Source organism: Notolepis coatsorum (assembly GCF_963971535.1).
Source record: "Notolepis coatsorum genome assembly, chromosome: 5".
Lineage (NCBI taxonomy): Eukaryota > Metazoa > Chordata > Actinopteri > Aulopiformes > Paralepididae > Notolepis > Notolepis coatsorum.
In genome coordinates this window covers 2,599,093-2,616,592 of record NC_140169.1, presented here as the reverse complement: position 1 = coordinate 2,616,592, position 17,500 = coordinate 2,599,093, and the positions used below count along the sequence as shown (strand labels likewise).

At 57.6% G+C, this 17,500-nt stretch overlaps 1 protein-coding gene across 1 annotated transcript in view; it reads left to right on the top strand.

Annotated features, from left to right (window-relative positions):
- The window catches only part of sucla2 (succinate-CoA ligase ADP-forming subunit beta), a 65,617-nt gene that overhangs the window by 38,408 nt on the left and 9,709 nt on the right, over positions 1-17,500 (top strand). Inside the window, exon 5 of the mRNA XM_084315316.1 lies at positions 2,517-2,645. Within this exon, the coding sequence (XP_084171442.1) occupies positions 2,517-2,645 (129 nt within the window). The remainder of the gene's footprint in view (positions 1-2,516; positions 2,646-17,500) is intronic.

Sequence of the window (17,500 nt, the reverse complement as noted above, 5' to 3'; positions counted from 1 at the left end):
GGCAGGAAATACTCACTTTTCTTCTTTTTCTTTTTTATTATGTTTTTGGTAGATTTTTATAGTTTATTTTTTTTCTCCTGGCAGTCCGGCAGAGAGAGAGAGAGAGAGAGAGAGGAAGTATGGGAGATAGAGGGGGAAGACATTCGGCAAAGGTTGCCGGGTCCGGGAGTCGAACCCGCGGCGGCCGCGTTGCACCGCAGCGCTGCACGTGGTGCGCCACCCTGGCGCCCGACTATTAACTTTTCTGATAATCATATCACTGCATATGCTCGTAAATGTTCCCACAAGCTTTATATTTGTTTAGTTCAGTGTTTGTTACTCAATACTCATAAGGCACTTGGTACAGAGCTGTTTTGCAGGCTGTGTGACGTGAGAGACGGCTCTGTGTAGGATTATTATTTAACTCATTCTCAGTTTTGAATTCATAATATAATTAAAATAGAAAAGCAACACAGGTTTATTTGTATAGCACATTTCATACACGGGTAATTCAAAGTGATTTACGTGAAATGGATAAAAAATCTAATAAAATGAAAGGCATAAATAGAGTATAAAAGTGTCGCCGGTTGGTTCACTTCCACCCTCTTGGGACAGAGATGATTGACAGGGGAACGTGGTCCAACTGGCTGGGGTTAATGGGTTAACTCCCATCCCTGATGATATTTAAACTGTATTGGGACCTGGAATGGCTCACGGTCCAAAGCTATCATGGGCTTTATTCTCTTCTAATGAGGGGCGACAGTGGCTCAGGAGGTAAGAGTGGTTGTCTGGTAATCGGAAGGTTTCCGGTTAGATTCCGGCTCGTCCCGGCAGCATGTCGGAAGTGTCGGCACCTTGGCTTGCGTCGTTGCTTTCACCGTTGCGTGTGTGAATAGTGTGAGTGAATGTGAGGCATAACTTGTAAACCGTTTAATGAACCTGGCTTCCAGGGTCCCAGCCAGGCCTGAGCCACAGCGTGTTGATGGTGATGTTCCAACGACACCACTAGATGGCAGCGTAGTAAAGGATAAGGTGAACATGTTATGGCGTCTCAGTACTGAAGTTAGGGCAGGGGTCGGGAACCTATGGCTCGCGAGCCATATATGGCTCTTCTGGTGACAGCATATGGCTCCCAGAATTTTTTTTAGTACATTTTTTTAATTTTTTAATTTTTTTTTAATTAAATACTTGTGATATTTCTTAATAATACTGTCATTTTTAAGTAAACAGAAATTAGTTTTGAAGATACAGCTAATAGTATCTGTAGCTGAAGATATAGCGAGCAGAGCTGGCGAGGGAACACAAGTGGACAGAAATTAAAAATCTTCAACCTGAAGACCAGCTGATTCTTAAAACTTGGAACGAGCTTCCTGTGACATACCACACAATGCAGCGTGAGTATTGCCGTATTGACCATGTTTGGCTCTACATATGCATGTGGGCAGTCATTCTGTCATATGAGGAACATTAAGACCAACCTACGCTCACGTTTAACTGATGGAAGCCTCAACGCCTGCATGAAGCTCAACCTCACCACGTATGAACCAGATTACAAGGCCATCAGCAAAACCATGCAGCACCAGAAGTCGCATTAAAAGTAAGACATATTTAATTTATTATATGTTAAAAATACTATATGGCTCTCAATGAAATATATTTAGAAATATTTGGCTTTTATGGCTCTCCCAGTCAAAAAGGTTCCTGACCCCTGAGTTAGGGTCTATGGTTTCTGTTTGGTGTTTGCTCATGTTTTGTTTGTAACTTAGTTTTTTTTTTAACACTTTTAGTACTATTTTTTTTTAAGTAACCAGTAGTTTTTCATTCACATTTTTCATCCTGGCATTCTTTCCAATCCAGGTAAGGATTTTGTGCTGTGAATTTGTGGACTGCTTGGGGTATTTGTTTAGCTTCTGGGGAACTGCTCATACAAGCTGCGCCTACTCAGAGCTCTAGCTCTTGCTGCAGCGAGGCTCTCTTTTAGACCGGGACTGCAGCAGCAAATACAAGTTTTTAAGACACTTCCTGTGGCTTGTGGATTATTTAATCTGTTCTGGTGTTGTGGGCTCCATCTGCATACTGAGGCCCTTTTCCATCTGCTCTGGGAGCTGAGGCTTACTCCATCTGCTCTACAAGCCTTAGCCTCCATCTGCCCTGCTTTGTGGGCTGAGGCCTACAAGCCTCACTTGAGGCTTACTAGCCTCCACCAGCCCTGTAGCAGCTAGCTTCCACCACCAGGTAGTGTGATAGTAAAGGGTTAACCTTCTGTAGTGTGGCAGTGAAAGGGTTAAACGGAGGTGCCGACTGAAAAGAAAAGAAGAAGAGTAGGTGGTTCCCCGGCCTTCCTGGTCTCTGACATCAAGGCCACCTAATCATCCCTCCCCTTTAATTGGCTGAGCCTTTCTGCCATCGTTCTTGTCACTAAACTATGGCTTTTTATATAGGAATAGTAATTATACTGTAGGTTCTTAAAATATTGTCAAATGGAAATCAGAAAGTGATTGGTTGTAATCCTCTTTGTCCCTCCCGCCCCCACACAGGGTCCTGTGCTGATTGGCAGTTCTCAAGGAGGTGTGAACATTGAAGACGTTGCAGCAGAGACTCCGGAAGCCATCCTCAAGGAGCCAATCGATATCGTTGAGGGCATTAAGATGGAGCAGGCTGTCAGGGTAGAAGAAACCGTTTCAAGTCTAACATGCGTCCCCTGTTAATGACCTCACAAGTAACGCAGTGCTTCAGCTGAACTGCTCAGCTGTATCCAATAGACTTTTTGATAGGATATTGAGATTCTCTCTCTGCACCGTGTGTCAGTCAAATCCCTCCCCTCTCTCTCCCCCTCACCTTCTCTCCTCTCTCTCCCCCTCACCTTCTCTCCTCTCTCTCCCCCTTACCTTCTCTCCTCTCTCTCCTCTCTCTCCTCTCTCTCCTCTCTCTCCCCCTCACCTTCTCTCCTCTCTCTCCCCCTCACCTTCCCTCCTCTCTCTCCTTCTCTCCTCTCTCTCCTCTCTCTCCCGCTCACCTTCCCTCCTCTCTCCCCCTCACCTTCTCTCCTCTCTCTCCCCCTCACCTTCTCTCCTCTCTCCCCCTCACCTTCTCTCCTCTCTCTCCCCCTCACCTTCTCTCCTCTCTCCCCCTCACCTTCTCTCCTCTCTCTCCCCCTCACCTTCTCTCCTCTCTCCCCCTCACCTTCTCTCCTCTCTCTCTCCCTCACCTTCTCTCCTCTCTCCCCCTCACCTTCTCTCCTCTCTCTCCCCCTCACCTTCTCTCCTCTCTCTCCCCCTCACCTTCTCTCCTCTCTCTCCCCCTCACCTTCCCTCCTCTCTCCCCCTCACCTTCTCTCCTCTCTCTCCCCCTCACCTTCCCTCCTCTCTCTCCTCTCTTCTCCTCTCTCTCCCGCTCACCTTCCCTCCTCTCTCCCCCTCACCTTCCCTCCTCTCTCTCCCCCTCACCTTCTCTCCTCTCTCCCCCTCACCTTCTCCCCTCTCTCTCCCCCTCACCTTCTCCCCTCTCTCTCCCCCTCACCTTCTCTCCTCTCTCCCCCTCACCTTCTCTCCTCTCTCCCCCTCACCTTCTCTCCTCTCTCCCCCTCACCTTCCCTCCTCTCTCCCCCTCACCTTCTCTCCTCTCTCCCCCTCACCTTCTCTCCTCTCTCTCTCCCTCACCTTCCCTCCTCTCTCTCCCCCTCACCTTCTCTCCTCTCTCCCCCTCACCTTCTCTCCTCTCTCTCTCCCTCACCTTCTCTCCTCTCTCCCCCTCACCTTCTCTCCTCTCTCTCCCCCTCACCTTCTCTCCTCTCTCTCTCCCTCACCTTCTCTCCTCTCTCCCCCCTCACCTTCTCTCCTCTCTCTCCCCCTCACCTTCTCCTCTCTCTCTCACCTTCCCTCCTCTCTCTCTCCCTCACCTTCCCTCCTCTCTCTCCCCCTCACCTTCCCTCCTCTGTCTCTCTCTCCCTCACCTTCTCTCCTCTCTCTCCCTTACCTTCCCTCCTCTCTCTCTCCCTCACCTTCCCTCCTCTCTCTCCCCCTCACCTTCCCTCCTCTCTCTCTCCCTCACCTTCCCTCCTCTCTCTCTCCCTCACCTTCTCTCCTCTCTCTCCCTTACCTTCCCTCCTCTCTCTCTCCCTCACCTTCCCTCCTCTCTCTCCCCCTCACCTTCCCTCCTCTGTCTCTCTCTCCCTCACCTTCTCTCCTCTCTCTCCCTCACCTTCTCTCCTCTCTCCCCCTCACCTTCTCCTCTCTCTCACCTTCCCTCCTCTCTCTCTCCCTCACCTTCCCTCCTCTCTCTCCCCCTCACCTTCCCTCCTCTGTCTCTCTCTCCCTCACCTTCTCTCCTCTCTCTCCCCCTCACCTTCTCTCCTCTCTCCCCCTCACCTTCCCTCCTCTCTCTCCCCCTCACCTTCTCTCCTCTCTCCCCCTCACCTTCCCTCCTCTCTCTCCCCCTCACCTTCTCTCCCTCTCTCTCCCCCCTCACCTTCCCTCCTCTCTCTCCTCCTCACCTTCCCTCCTCTCTCTCCCCCCTCACCTTCTCTCCTCTCTCTCCCCCTCACCTTCTCTCCTCTCTCTCCCCCTCACCTTCCCTCCTCTCTCTCCCCCTCACCTCCTCTCCTCTCTCTCCCTCACCTTCCCTCCTCTCTCTCCCCCTTACCTTCTCTCCTCTCTCTCCCCCTCACCTTCTCTCCTCTCTCTCCCCCTCACCTTCTCTCCTCTCTCTCCCCCTCACCTTCCCTCCTCTCTCTCCCCCCTCACCTTCTCTCCTCTCTCTCCCCCTCACCTTCTCTCCTCTCTCTCCCCCTCACCTTCTCTCCTCTCTCTCCCCCTCACCTTCTCTCCTCTCTCTCCCCCTCACCTTCTCTCCTCTCTCTCCTCCTCACCGTCCCTCCTCTCTCTCCCCCTCACCTTCTCTCCTCTCTCTCCCCCTCACCTTCCCTCCTCTCTCTCCTCCTCACCGTCCCTCCTCTCTCTCCCCTCACCTTCTCTCCTCTCTCCCCCCCTCACCTTCTCTCCTCTCTCCCCCTCACCTTCCCTCCTCTCTCCTCCTCACCGTCCCTCCTCCCTCTCCCCCTCACCTTCCCTCCTCTCTCTCCCCCTCACCTTCCCTCCTCTCTCTCCCCCTCACCTTCCCTCCTCTCTCTCCTCCTCACCGTCCCTCCTCTCTCTCCCCCTCACCTTCTCTCCTCTCTCTCCCCCTCACCTTCTCTCCTCTCTCTCCCCCCTCACCTTCTCTCCTCTCTCTCCCCCTCACCTTCCCTCCTCTCTCTCCCCCTCACCTTCTATCCTCTCTCTCTCCCCCTCACCTTCTCTCCTCTCTCTCCCCTCACCTTCCCTCCTCTCTCCCCCCTCACCTTCTCTCCTCTCTCTCCCCCTCACCTTCCCTCCTCTCTCTCTCCCCTCACCTTCTCTCCTCTCTCTCCCCCTCACCTTCTCTCCTCTCTCTCCCCCTCACCTTCCCTCCTCTCTCTCCCCCTCACCTTCTCTCCTCTCTCTCCCCCTCACCTTCTCTCCTCTCTCTCCCCCTCACCTTCTCTCCTCTCTCTCCCCCTCACCTTCTCTCCTCTCTCTCCCCCTCACCTTCTCTCCTCTCTCTCCCCCTCACCTTCTCTCCTCTCTCTCCCCCTCACCTTCTCCTCCTCTCTCTCCCCTCACCTTCCCTCCTCTCTCTCCTTCTCTCCTCTCTCTCCTCTCTCTCCCGCCTCACCTTCCCTCCTCTCTCTCCCCTCACCTTCCCTCCTCTCTCTCCCCCTCACCTTCTCTCCTCTCTCTCTCCCCCTCACCTTCCCTCCTCTCTCTCCCCCTCACCTTCTCTCCTCTCTCCCCCTCACCTTCTCCCCTCTCTCTCTCCCCCTCACCTTCTCTCCTCTCTCCCCCTCACCTTCCTCCTCTCTCCCCCTCACCTTCTCTCCTCTCTCCCCCTCACCTTCTCTCCTCTCTCTCTCCCTCACCTTCCCTCCTCTCTCTCCCCCTCACCTTCTCTCCTCTCTCCCCCTCACCTTCTCTCCTCTCTCTCTCCCTCACCTTCTCTCCTCTCTCCCCCTCACCTTCTCTCCTCTCTCTCCCCCTCACCTTCTCTCCTCTCTCTCTCCCTCACCTTCTCTCCTCTCTCCCCCTCACCTTCTCTCCTCTCTCTCCCCCTCACCTTCCCTCCTCTCTCTCCCCCTCACCTTCCTCTCCTCTGTCTCTCTCTCCCTCACCTTCTCTCCTCTCTCTCCCTTACCTTCCCTCCTCTCTCCCCCTCACCTTCCCTCCTCTCTCTCCCCCTCACCTTCCCTCCTCTCTCTCCCCCCTCACCTTCTCTCCTCTCTCTCCCCCTCACCTTCTCTCCTCTCTCTCCCCCTCACCTTCCCTCCTCTCTCTCCTCCTCACCTTCTCTCCTCTCTCTCCCCCTCACCTTCCCTCCTCTCTCTCTCCTCCTCACCTTCCCTCCTCTCTCTCTCCCCCTCACCTTCTCTCCTCTCTCTCCCCCTCACCTTCTCTCCTCTCTCTCCCCCTCACCTTCTCTCCTCTCTCTCCTCCACCTTCCCTCCTCCCCCCCCCCTCACCTTCTCTCCTCTCTCTCCCCCTCACCTTCCCTCCTCTCTCTCCCCCTCACCTCCTCTCCTCTCTCTCCCTCACCTTCCCTCCTCTCTCTCCCCCTCACCTTCTCTCCTCTCTCTCCCCCCTCACCTTCTCTCCTCTCTCTCCCCCTCACCTTCTCTCCTCTCTCTCCTCCTCACCGTCCCTCCTCTCTCTCCCCCTCACCTTCTCTGTCTCTCTCCCCCTCACCTTCTCTTCTCTCTCTCCCCCTCACCTTCCCTCCTCTCTCTCCCCCTCACCTTCCCTCCTCTCTCTCCCCCCTCACCTTCTCTCCTCTCTCTCCCCCTCACCTTCTCTCCTCTCTCCCCCTCACCTTCTCTCCTCTCTCTCCCCCTCACCTTCTCTCCTCTCTCTCCCCCTCACCTTCTCTCCTCTCTCCCCCTTACCTTCTCTCCTCTCTCTCCTCTCTCTCCTCTCTCTCCTCTCTCTCCCCCTCACCTTCTCTCCTCTCTCTCCCCCTCACCTTCCCTCCTCTCTCTCCTTCTCTCCTCTCTCTCCTCTCTCTCCCGCTCACCTTCCCTCCTCTCTCCCTCCCCTCACCTTCTCTCCTCTCTCTCCCCCTCACCTTCTCTCCTCTCTCTCCCCCTCACCTTCTCTCCTCTCTCTCCCCCTCACCTTCCCTCCTCTCTCTCCCCCTCACCTTCTCTCCTCTCTCTCCCCCTCACCTTCCCTCCTCTCTCTCCTTCTCTCCTCTCTCTCCTCTCTCTCCCGCTCACCTTCCCTCCTCTCTCCCCCTCACCTTCCCTCCTCTCTCTCTCCCCTCACCTTCTCTCCTCTCTCCCCCTCACCTTCTCCCCTCTCTCTCCCCCTCACCTTCTCTCCTCTCTCCCCCTCACCTTCTCTCCTCTCTCCCCCTCACCTTCTCTCCTCTCTCCCCCTCACCTTCCCTCCTCTCTCCCCCTCACCTTCTCTCCTCTCTCCCCCTCACCTTCTCTCCTCTCTCTCTCCCTCACCTTCCCTCCTCTCTCTCCCCTCACCTTCTCTCCTCTCTCCCCCTCACCTTCTCTCCTCTCTCTCTCCCTCACCTTCTCTCCTCTCTCCCCCTCACCTTCTCTCCTCTCTCTCCCCCTCACCTTCTCTCCTCTCTCTCTCCCCTCACCTTCTCTCCTCTCTCCCCCTCACCTTCTCTCCTCTCTCTCCCCCTCACCTTCTCCTCTCTCTCTCACCTTCCCTCCTCTCTCTCTCCCTCACCTTCCCTCCTCTCTCTCCCCCTCACCTTCCCTCCTCTGTCTCTCTCTCCCTCACCTTCTCTCCTCTCTCTCCCTTACCTTCCCTCCTCTCCCCCTCACCTTCCCTCCTCTCTCTCCCCCTCACCTTCTCTCCTCTCTCCCCCTCACCTTCCCTCCTCTCTCTCCCCCTCACCTTCTCTCCTCTCTCTCCCCCTCACCTTCCCTCCTCTCTCTCCTCCTCACCTTCCCTCCTCTCTCTCCCCCTCACCTTCTCTCCTCTCTCTCCCCCTCACCTTCTCTCCCTCTCTCTCCCCCTCACCTTCCCTCCTCTCTCTCCCCCTCACCTCCTCTCCTCTCTCTCTCTCCCTCACCTTCCCTCCTCTCTCTCCCCCTTACCTTCTCTCCTCTCTCTCCCCCTCACCTTCTCTCCTCTCTCTCCCCCTCACCTTCTCTCCTCTCTCTCCCCCTCACCTTCCTCCTCTCTCTCCCCTCACCTTCTCTCCTCTCTCTCCCCCTCACCTTCTCTCCTCTCTCTCCCCCTCACCTTCTCTCCTCTCTCTCCCCCTCACCTTCTCTCCTCTCTCTCCTCCTCACCGTCCCTCCTCTCTCTCCCCCTCACCTTCTCTCCTCTCTCTCCGCCCCCTCACCTTCCCTCCTCTCTCTCCTCCTCACCCGTCCCTCCTCTCTCTCCCCCTCACCTTCTCTCCTCTCTCTCCCCCCTCACCTTCTCTCCTCTCTCCCCCTCACCTTCCCTCCTCTCTCCTCCTCACCGTCCCTCCTCCCTCTCCCCCTCACCTTCCCTCCTCTCTCTCCCCCTCACCTTCCCTCCTCTCTCTCCCCCTCACCTTCCCTCCTCTCTCTCCTCCTCACCGTCCCTCCTCTCTCTCTCCCCCTCACCTTCTCTCCTCTCTCTCCCCCTCACCTTCTCTCCTCTCTCCCCCCCTCACCTTCTCTCCTCTCTCTCCCCTCACCTTCTATCCTCTCTCTCCCCCTCACCTTCCCTCCTCTCTCTCCCCTCACCTTCCCTCCTCTCTCTCCCCCTCACCTTCTCTCCTCTCTCTCCCCCTCACCTTCCCTCCTCTCTCTCCCCCACCTGCTCTCCTCTCTCTCCCCCTCACCTTCCCTCCTCTCTCTCCCCCTCACCTTCTCTCCTCTCTCTCCCCCTCACCTTCTCTCCTCTCTCTCCCCCTCACCTTCCCTCCTCTCTCTCTCCCCTCACCTTCTCTCCTCTCTCTCCCCCACCTTCTCTCCTCTCTCTCCCCCTCACCTTCTCCTCTCTCTCCCCCTCACCTTCTCCTCTCTCTCCCCCTCACCTTCCCTCCTCTCTCTCCTTCTCACCTCTCTCCTCCTCTCTCTCCCGCTCACCTTCCCTCCTCTCTCCCCCTCACCTTCCCTCCTCTCTCTCTCCCCCTCACCTTCTCTCCTCTCTCTCCCCCTCACCTTCTCTCCTCTCTCCCCCTCACCTTCTCCCCTCTCTCTCCCCCTCACCTTCTCTCCTCTCTCTCCCCCTCACCTTCCCTCCTCTCTCCCCCTCACCTTCTCTCCTCTCTCTCCCCTCACCTTCTCTCCTCTCTCTCTCTCCCCTCACCTTCCCTCCTCTCTCTCCCCCCTCACCTTCTCCTCCTCTCTCTCCCCCTCACCTTCTCTCCTCTCTCTCTCCCCACCTTCTCTCCTCTCTCCCCCTCACCTTCTCTCCTCTCCTCTCCCCCTCACCTTCTCTCCTCTCTCTCTCCCTCACCTTCTCTCCTCTCTCTCCCCCTCACCTTCTCCTCCTCTCTCTCCCCCTCACCTTCCCTCCTCTCTCTCCCCCTCACCTTCCCTCCTCTGTCTCTCTCTCCCTCACCTTCTCTCCTCTCTCTCCCTTACCTTCCCTCCTCTCTCCCCCTCACCTTCCCTCCTCTCTCTCTCCCCCTCACCTTCCCTCCTCTCTCTCCCCCTCACCTTCTCTCCTCTCTCTCCCCCTCACCTTCTCTCCTCTCTCTCCCCCTCACCTTCCCTCCTCTCTCTCCTCCTCACCTTCTCTCCTCTCTCTCCCCCTCACCTTCCCTCCTCTCTCTCCTCCTCACTCTTCCCTCCTCTCTCTCTCCCCCTCACCTTCTCTCCTCTCTCTCCCCCTCACCCTTCTCTCCTCTCTCTCCCCCTCACCTTCTCTCCTCTCTCTCCTCCTCACCTTCCCTCCTCCCCCCCCCCTCACCTTCTCTCCTCTCTCTCCCCCTCACCTTCCCTCCTCTCTCTCCCCCTCACCTCCTCTCCTCTCTCTCCCTCACCTTCCCTCCTCTCTCTCCCCCTCACCTTCTCTCCCTCTCTCTCCCCCTCACCTTCTCTCCTCTCTCTCCCCCTCACCTTCTCTCCTCTCTCTCCTCCTCACCGTCCCTCCTCTCTCTCCCCCTCACCTTCTCTGTCCTCTCTCTCCCCCTCACCTTCTCTCCTCTCTCTCCCCCTCACCTTCCTCCTCTCTCTCCCCCTCACCTTCTCTCCTCTCTCTCCCCCTCACCTTCTCTCCTCTCTCTCCCCCTCACCTTCTCTCCTCTCTCCCCCTCACCTTCTCTCCTCTCTCTCCCCTCACCTTCTCTCCTCTCTCTCCCCCCTCACCTTCTCCTCTCTCTCCCTCACCTTCCCTCCTCTCTCTCCCCCTCACCTTCCCTCCTCTCTCTCCCCCTCACCTTCTCTCCTCTCTCTCCCCCTCACCTTCTCTCCTCTCTCTCCCCCTCACCTTCTCTCCTCTCTCTCCCCCTCACCTTCCTCCTCTCTCTCCCCTCACCTCTCTCCTCTCTCTCCCCCTCACCTTCTCTCCTCTCTCTCCCCCTCACCTTCTCTCCTCTCTCTCCCCCTCACCTTCTCTCCTCTCTCTCCTCCTCACCTTCCCTCCTCTCTCTCCCCCCTCACCTTCTCTCCTCTCTCTCCCCCTCACCTTCCCTCCTCTCTCTCCCCTCACCGTCCTCCTCCTCTCTCCCCTCACCTTCCCTCCTCTCTCTCCCCCTCACCTTCCTCCTCTCTCTCCCCCTCACCTTCTCTCCTCTCTCTCCCTCCCTCACCTCTCTCCTCTCTCCTCCCCTCACCTTCTCTCCTCTCTCTCCCCCTCACCTTCTCTCCTCTCTCTCCCCCTCACCTTCCCTCCTCTCTCTCCCCCTCACCTTCCCTCCTCTCTCTCCCCCCTCACCTTCTCCTCCTCTCTCTCCCCCTCACCTTCTCTCCTCTCTCTCCCCTCACCTTCCCTCCTCTCTCTCCCCCTCACCTTCTCTCCTCTCTCTCCCCCTCACCTTCTCTCCTCTCTCTCCCCCTCACCTTCTCCTCTCTCTCCCCCTCACCTTCTCTCCTCTCTCTCCCCCTCACCTTCTCCTCCTCTCTCTCCCCCTCACCTTCTCTCCTCTCTCTCCCCCTCACCTTCTCTCCTCTCTCTCCCCCTCACCTTCCTCTCCTCTCTCTCTCCCCCTCACCTTCTCTCCTCTCTCTCCCCCTCACCTTCTCTCCTCTCTCTCCCCTCACCTTCTCTCCTCCTCTCTCCCCCTCACCTTCTCTCCTCTCTCTCCCCCTCACCTTCTCTCCTCTCTCTCCCCCTCACCTTCCTCCTCTCTCTCCCCCTCACCTTCCCTCCTCTCTCCCCCTCACCTTCCCTCCTCTCTCTCTCCCTCACCTTCCCTCCTCTCTCTCCCCCTCACCTTCGCTCCTCTCTCTCCCCCCCTCACCTTCTCTCCTCTCTCTCCCCCTCACCTTCTCCCTCTCTCTCCCCCTCACCTTCTCTCCTCTCTCCCCCTCACCTTCTCTCCTCTCTCTCCCCCTCACCTTCTCTCCTCTCTCTCCCCCTCACCTTCTCTCCTCTCTCTCCCCCTCACCTTCTCTCCTCTCTCTCCCCCTCACCTTCTCTCCTCTCTCTCCCCCTCACCTTCTCTCCTCTCTCTCCCCTCACCTTCTCTCCTCTCTCTCCCCCTCACCTTCCCTCCTCTCTCTCCCCCTCACCTTCCCTCCTCTCTCCCCCTCACCTTCTCCTCCTCTCTCTCCCTCACCTTCTCTCCTCTCTCCCCCTCACCTTCCCTCCTCTCTCCCCCTCACCTTCTCTCCTCTCTCTCCCCCTCACCTTCTCTCCTCTCTCTCCCCCTCACCTCCCTCCTCTCTCCCCCTCACCTTCTCTCCTCTCTCTCCCTCACCTTCCCTCCTCTCTCTCCTCCCTCACCTTCCCTCCTCTCTCTCCCCCTCACCTTCTCTCCTCTCTCTCCCCCTCACCTTCCCTCCTCTCTCTCCCCCTCACCTTCCCTCCTCTCTCCCCCTCACCGTCCCTCCTCTCTCTCCCCCTCACCTTCTCTCCTCTCTCCTCCTCACCTTCCCTCCTCTCCCCCTCACCTTCTCTCCTCTCTCTCCCCCTCACCTTCTCTCCTCTCTCCCCCTCACCTTCCCTCTCTCTCCCCCTCACCTTCTCTCCTCTCTCTCCCCCTCACCTTCCCTCCTCTCTCTCCCCCTCACCTTCTCTCCTCTCTCTCCCCCTCACCTTCTCTCCTCTCTCTCCCCCTCACCTTCTCTCCTCTCTCTCCCCCTCACCTTCTCTCCTCTCTCTCCCCCTCACCTTCTCTCCTCTCTCCCCCTCACCTTCTCTCCTCTCTCCCCCTCACCTTCTCTCCTCTCTCCCCCTCACCTTCCCTCCTCTCTCTCCCCCTCACCTTCTCTCCTCTCTCTCCCCCTCACCTTCTCTCCTCTCTCTCCCCCTCACCTTCTCTCCTCTCTCTCCCCCCTCACCTTCTCCCCTCTCTCTCCCCCTCACCTTCCTCCTCTCTCTCCCCCTCACCTTCCTCCTCTCTCTCCCCCTCACCTTCCCTCCTCTCTCCCCCTCACCTTCTCTCCTCTCTCTCCCCCTCACCTTCTCTCCTCTCTCTCCCCCTCACCTTCCCTCCTCTCTCTCCCCTCACCTTCTCTCCTCTCTCTCCCCCTCACCTTCTCTCCTCTCTCTCCCCCTCACCTTCCCTCCTCTCTCTCCCCCTCACCTTCTCTCCTCTCTCTCCCCCTCACCTTCTCTCCTCTCTCTCTCCCCTCACCTTCTCTCCTCTCTCTCCCCCCTCACCTTCTCTCCTCTCTCTCCCCCTCACCTTCCCTCCTCTCTCCCCCTCACCTTCTCTCCTCTCTCTCCCCCTCACCTTCTCTCCTCTCTCTCCCCCTCACCTTCCCTCCTCTCTCTCCCCCTCACCTTCCCTCCTCTCTCTCCCCCTCACCTTCTCTCCTCTCTCTCCCCCTCACCTTCTCTCCTCTCTCTCCCCCTCACCTTCTCTCCTCTCTCTCCCCCTCACCTTCTCTCCTCTCTCTCCCCCTCACCTTCTCTCCTCCCCCTCACCTTCTCTCCTCTCTCCCCCTCACCTTCTCTCCTCTCTCTCCCCCTCACCTTCTCTCCTCTCTCTCCCCCTCTCCTTCTCTCCTCTCTCTCCCCCTCACCTTCCCTCCTCTCTCTCCCCCTCACCTTCTCTCCTCTCTCTCCCCCTCACCTTCCTCTCCTCTCTCTCCCCCTCACCTTCCTCTCCTCTCTCTCCCCCTCACCTTCTCTCCTCTCTCTCCCCCTCACCTTCTCTCCTCTCTCTCCCCCTCACCTTCTCTCCTCTCTCTCCCCCTCACCTTCCCTCCTCTCTCTCCCCCTCACCTTCCTCCTCTCTCTCCCCCTCACCTTCTCTCCTCTCTCTCCCCCTCACCTTCTCTCCTCTCTCTCCCCCTCACCTTCCCTCCTCTCTCTCCCCCTCACCTTCTCTCCTCTCTCTCCCCCTCACCTTCTCTCCTCTCTCTCCCCCTCTCCTTCTCTCCTCTCTCTCCCCCCTCACCTTCTCTCCTCTCTCTCCCCCCTCACCTTCTCTCCTCTCTCTCCCCCTCACCTTCTCTCCTCTCTCTCCCCCTCACCTTCCTCCTCTCTCTCCTCCTCACCGTCTCCTCCTCTCTCTCCCCCTCTCCTTCTCTCCTCTCTCCCCCTCACCTTCCCTCCTCTCTCTCCCCCTCACCTTCCCTCCTCTCTCTCCCCCTCACCTTCTCTCCTCCTCTCCCCCTCACCTTCCCTCCTCTCTCTCCCCCTCACCTTCTCTCCTCTCTCTCCCCCTCACCTTCTCTCCTCTCTCTCCCCCTCACCTTCCTCCTCTCTCTCCCCCTCACCTTCCCTCCTCTCTCTCCCCCTCACCTTCTCTCCCCTCTCTCCCCCCTCACCTTCTCTCCTCTCTCTCCCCCTCACCTTCTCTCCTCTCTCTCCCCCTCACCTTCTCTCCTCTCTCTCCCCCTCACCTTCTCTCCTCTCTCTCTCCCTCACCTTCTCTCCTCCTCACCTCTCTCCTCTCTCTCTCCCCCCTCACCTTCTCTCCTCTCTCTCCCCCTCACCTTCTCTCCTCTCTCTCCCCCTCACCTTCTCTCCTCTCTCTCCCCCTCACCTTCTCTCCTCTCTCTCCCCCTCACCTTCTCTCCTCTCTCCCCCTCACCTTCTCTCCTCTCTCTCCCCCTCACCTTCTCTCCTCTCTCCCCCTCACCTTCTCTCCTCTCTCTCCCCCTCACCTTCTCTCCTCTCTCTCCCCCTCACCTTCTCTCCTCTCTCTCCCCCTCACCTTCCCTCCTCTCTCTCCCCCTCACCTTCCCTCCTCTCTCCCCCTCACCTTCCCTCCTCTCTCTCCCCCTCACCTTCTCCCCTCTCTCTCCCCCTCACCTTCCCTCCTCTCTCTTCCCCCTCACCTTCCCTCCTCTCTCCCCCTCACCTTCTCTCCTCTCTCTCCCCCTCACCTCTCTCCTCTCTCCCCTCACCTTCCCTCCTCTCTCTCCCCCTCACCTTCTCTCCTCTCTCTCCCCCTCACCTTCTCTCCTCTCTCTCCCCCTCACCTTCTCTCCTCTCTCTCCCCCTCACCTTCTCTCCTCTCTCCCCCTCACCTTCTCTCCTCTCTCCCCCTCACCTTCTCTCCTCTCTCTCCCCCTCACCTTCTCTCCTCTCTCTCCCCCTCACCTTCTCTCCTCTCTCTCCCCCTCACCTTCTCTCCTCTCTCTCCCCCTCACCTTCTCTCCTCTCTCCCCCTCACCTTCTCTCCTCTCTCTCCCCCTCACCTTCTCTCCTCTCTCTCCCCCTCACCTTCTCTCCTCTCTCCCCCTCACCTTCTCTCCTCTCTCTCCCCCTCACCTTCCCTCCTCCCTCTCCCCCCTCACCTTCTCTCCTCTCTCTCCCCCTCACCTTCCCTCCTCTCTCTCCCCCTCACCTTCTCTCCTCTCTCCCCCTCACCCTTCTCTCCTCTCTCCCCCTCACCTTCCCTCCTCTCTCTCCCCCTCACCTTCTCTCCTCTCTCTCCCCCTCACCTTCTCTCCTCTCTCTCCCCCTCACCTTCTCTCCTCTCTCCTCCTCACCTTCCCTCCTCTCTCTCCCCCTCACCTTCTCTCCTCTCTCCCCCTCACCTTCTCTCCTCTCTCCCCCCTCACCTTCTCTCCTCTCTCTCCCCCTCACCTTCTCTCCTCTCTCTCCCCCTCACCTTCTCTCCTCTCTCTCCCCCTCACCTTCTCTCCTCTCTCTCCCCCTCACCTTCCCTCCTCTCTCTCCCCCTCACCTTCTCTCCTCTCTCTCCCTCACCTCCTCTCCTCTCTCTCCCCCTCACCTTCCCTCCTCTCTCTCCCCCTCACCTTCTCTCCTCTCTCTCCCCCTCACCTTCTCTCCTCTCTCCCCCTCACCTTCTCTCCCCTCTCTCCCCCTCACCTTCCCTCCTCTCTCTCCCCCTCACCTTCTCTCCTCTCTCTCCCCCTCACCTTCTCTCTCCTCTCTCTCCCCCTCACCTTCTCTCCTCTCTCTCCCCCCTCACCTTCCCTCCTCTCTCTCCCCTCACCTTCCCTCCTCTCTCTCCCCCTCACCTTCCCTCCTCTCTCCCCCTCACCTTCTCTCCTCTCTCCCCCTCACCTTCTCTCCTCTCTCTTCCCCCTCACCTTCTCTCCTCTCTCTCCCCCTCACCTTCTCTCCTCTCTCCCCCTCACCTTCTCTCCTCTCTCTCCCCCTCACCTTCCCTCCTCTCTCTCCCCCCTCACCTTCCCTCCTCTCTCCCCCCCTCACCTTCTCTCCTCTCTCCCCCTCACCTTCTCTCCTCTCTCTCCCCCTCACCTTCCCTCCTCTCTCTCCCCCCTCACCTTCTCTCCTCTCTCCCCCTCACCTTCTCTCCTCTCTCCCACTCACCTTCTCTCCTCTCTCCCACTCACCTTCTCTCCTCTCTCTCCCCCCTCACCTTCCCTCCTCTCTCTCCCCCTCACCTTCTCTCCCTCTCCCCCTCACCTTCTCTCCTCTCTCCCCCTCACCTTCTCTCCTCTCTCTCCCCCTCACCTTCTCTCCTCTCTCTCCCCCTCACCTTCTCTCCTCTCTCTCCCCCTCACCTTCTCTCCTCTCTCTCCCCCTCACCTTCTCTCCTCTCTCTCCCCCTCACCTTCTCTCCTCTCTCTCCCCCTCACCTTCCCTCCTCTCTCTCCCCCTCACCTTCTCTCCTCTCTCTCCCCCTCACCTTCCCTCCTCTCTCTCCCCCCTCACCTTCTCTCCTCTCTCTCCCCCCTCACCTTCTCTCCTCTCTCTCCCCCTCACCTTCTCTCCTCTCTCTCCCCCTCACCTTCCCTCCTCTCTCTCCCCCTCACCTTCCCTCCTCTCTCTCTCCCCTCACCTTCTCTCCTCTCTCTCCCCCTCACCTTCTCTCCTCTCTCTCCCCCTCACCTTCCCTCCTCTCTCTCCCTCTCACCTTCCCTCCTCTCTCCTCTCTCTCTCTCTCTCTCTCTCACCCCCTCACCTTCTCTCCTCTCTCTCCCCCTCACCTTCTCTCCTCTCTCCCCCCCTCACCCTCTCTCCTCTCTCTCTCTCTCCCCCTCACCGTCTCTCCTCTCTCTCCCCCTCACCTTCCCTCCTCTCTCCTCTCTCTCTCTCTCCCCCTCACCTTCCCTCCTCTCTCCTCTCTCTCTCTCTCCCCCTCACCTTCCCTCCTCTCTCTCCCCCTCACCTTCCCTCCTCTCTCCTCTCTCTCTCTCTCTCTCTCACCCCCTCACCTTCTCTCCTCTCTCTCCCCCTCACCTTCTCTCCTCTCTCCCCCCCTCACCCTCTCTCCTCTCTCTCTCTCTCCCCCTCACCGTCTCTCCTCTCTCTCCCCCTCACCTTCCCTCCTCTCTCTCGGTTCATTGATGTTCTGTCATCCTTGTCATTCAAACAGCGACAGCGCTATAGTAACACATTCAGAGCCACGCCCCTATGCCCAAAATAGGCCGTTCCGTGCCACCGCTTTAGTCAATGGGAGCACGGGGACATTTGCGAACGCTTAAACTGTATCTTAAATTATGGCTATGGGTCTAATACACCTGTCGCTTATCAATGACTTGCTTGCAGTCAGCATGTACGAAACTGATTGTTTTTTCATCAGTACATTTCCGTTTTATACCGTTTTGAATACGAGTATAGTTTTGGAGATTTCTAGTAATTCCAAAGAAATCCGCGATAATCACCCTGTTACTGGAATACACAAAACACGTTGTCATTTTTCGGCTGATTTATGAATAGTTTTCAAATAAACGCTAGATTATCGAGAGTATATGTGTCCTTATGCATGATACAAAAGCGGGCTGAAAAATCGCTTATTCGTGACTGGCTCAGCGATAACGTCACACACACACACACACAGACACAGACACAGACACACAGACACACAGACACACAGACACACAGACACACACACACACACACACACACACACACACTGTCCGATGGCGGAGAAAGGAACATCTGATTAACCAAAGATTCGTAAACATAAATTCCTTACCTCACATCAGATGTTCTGCAAAAAGATT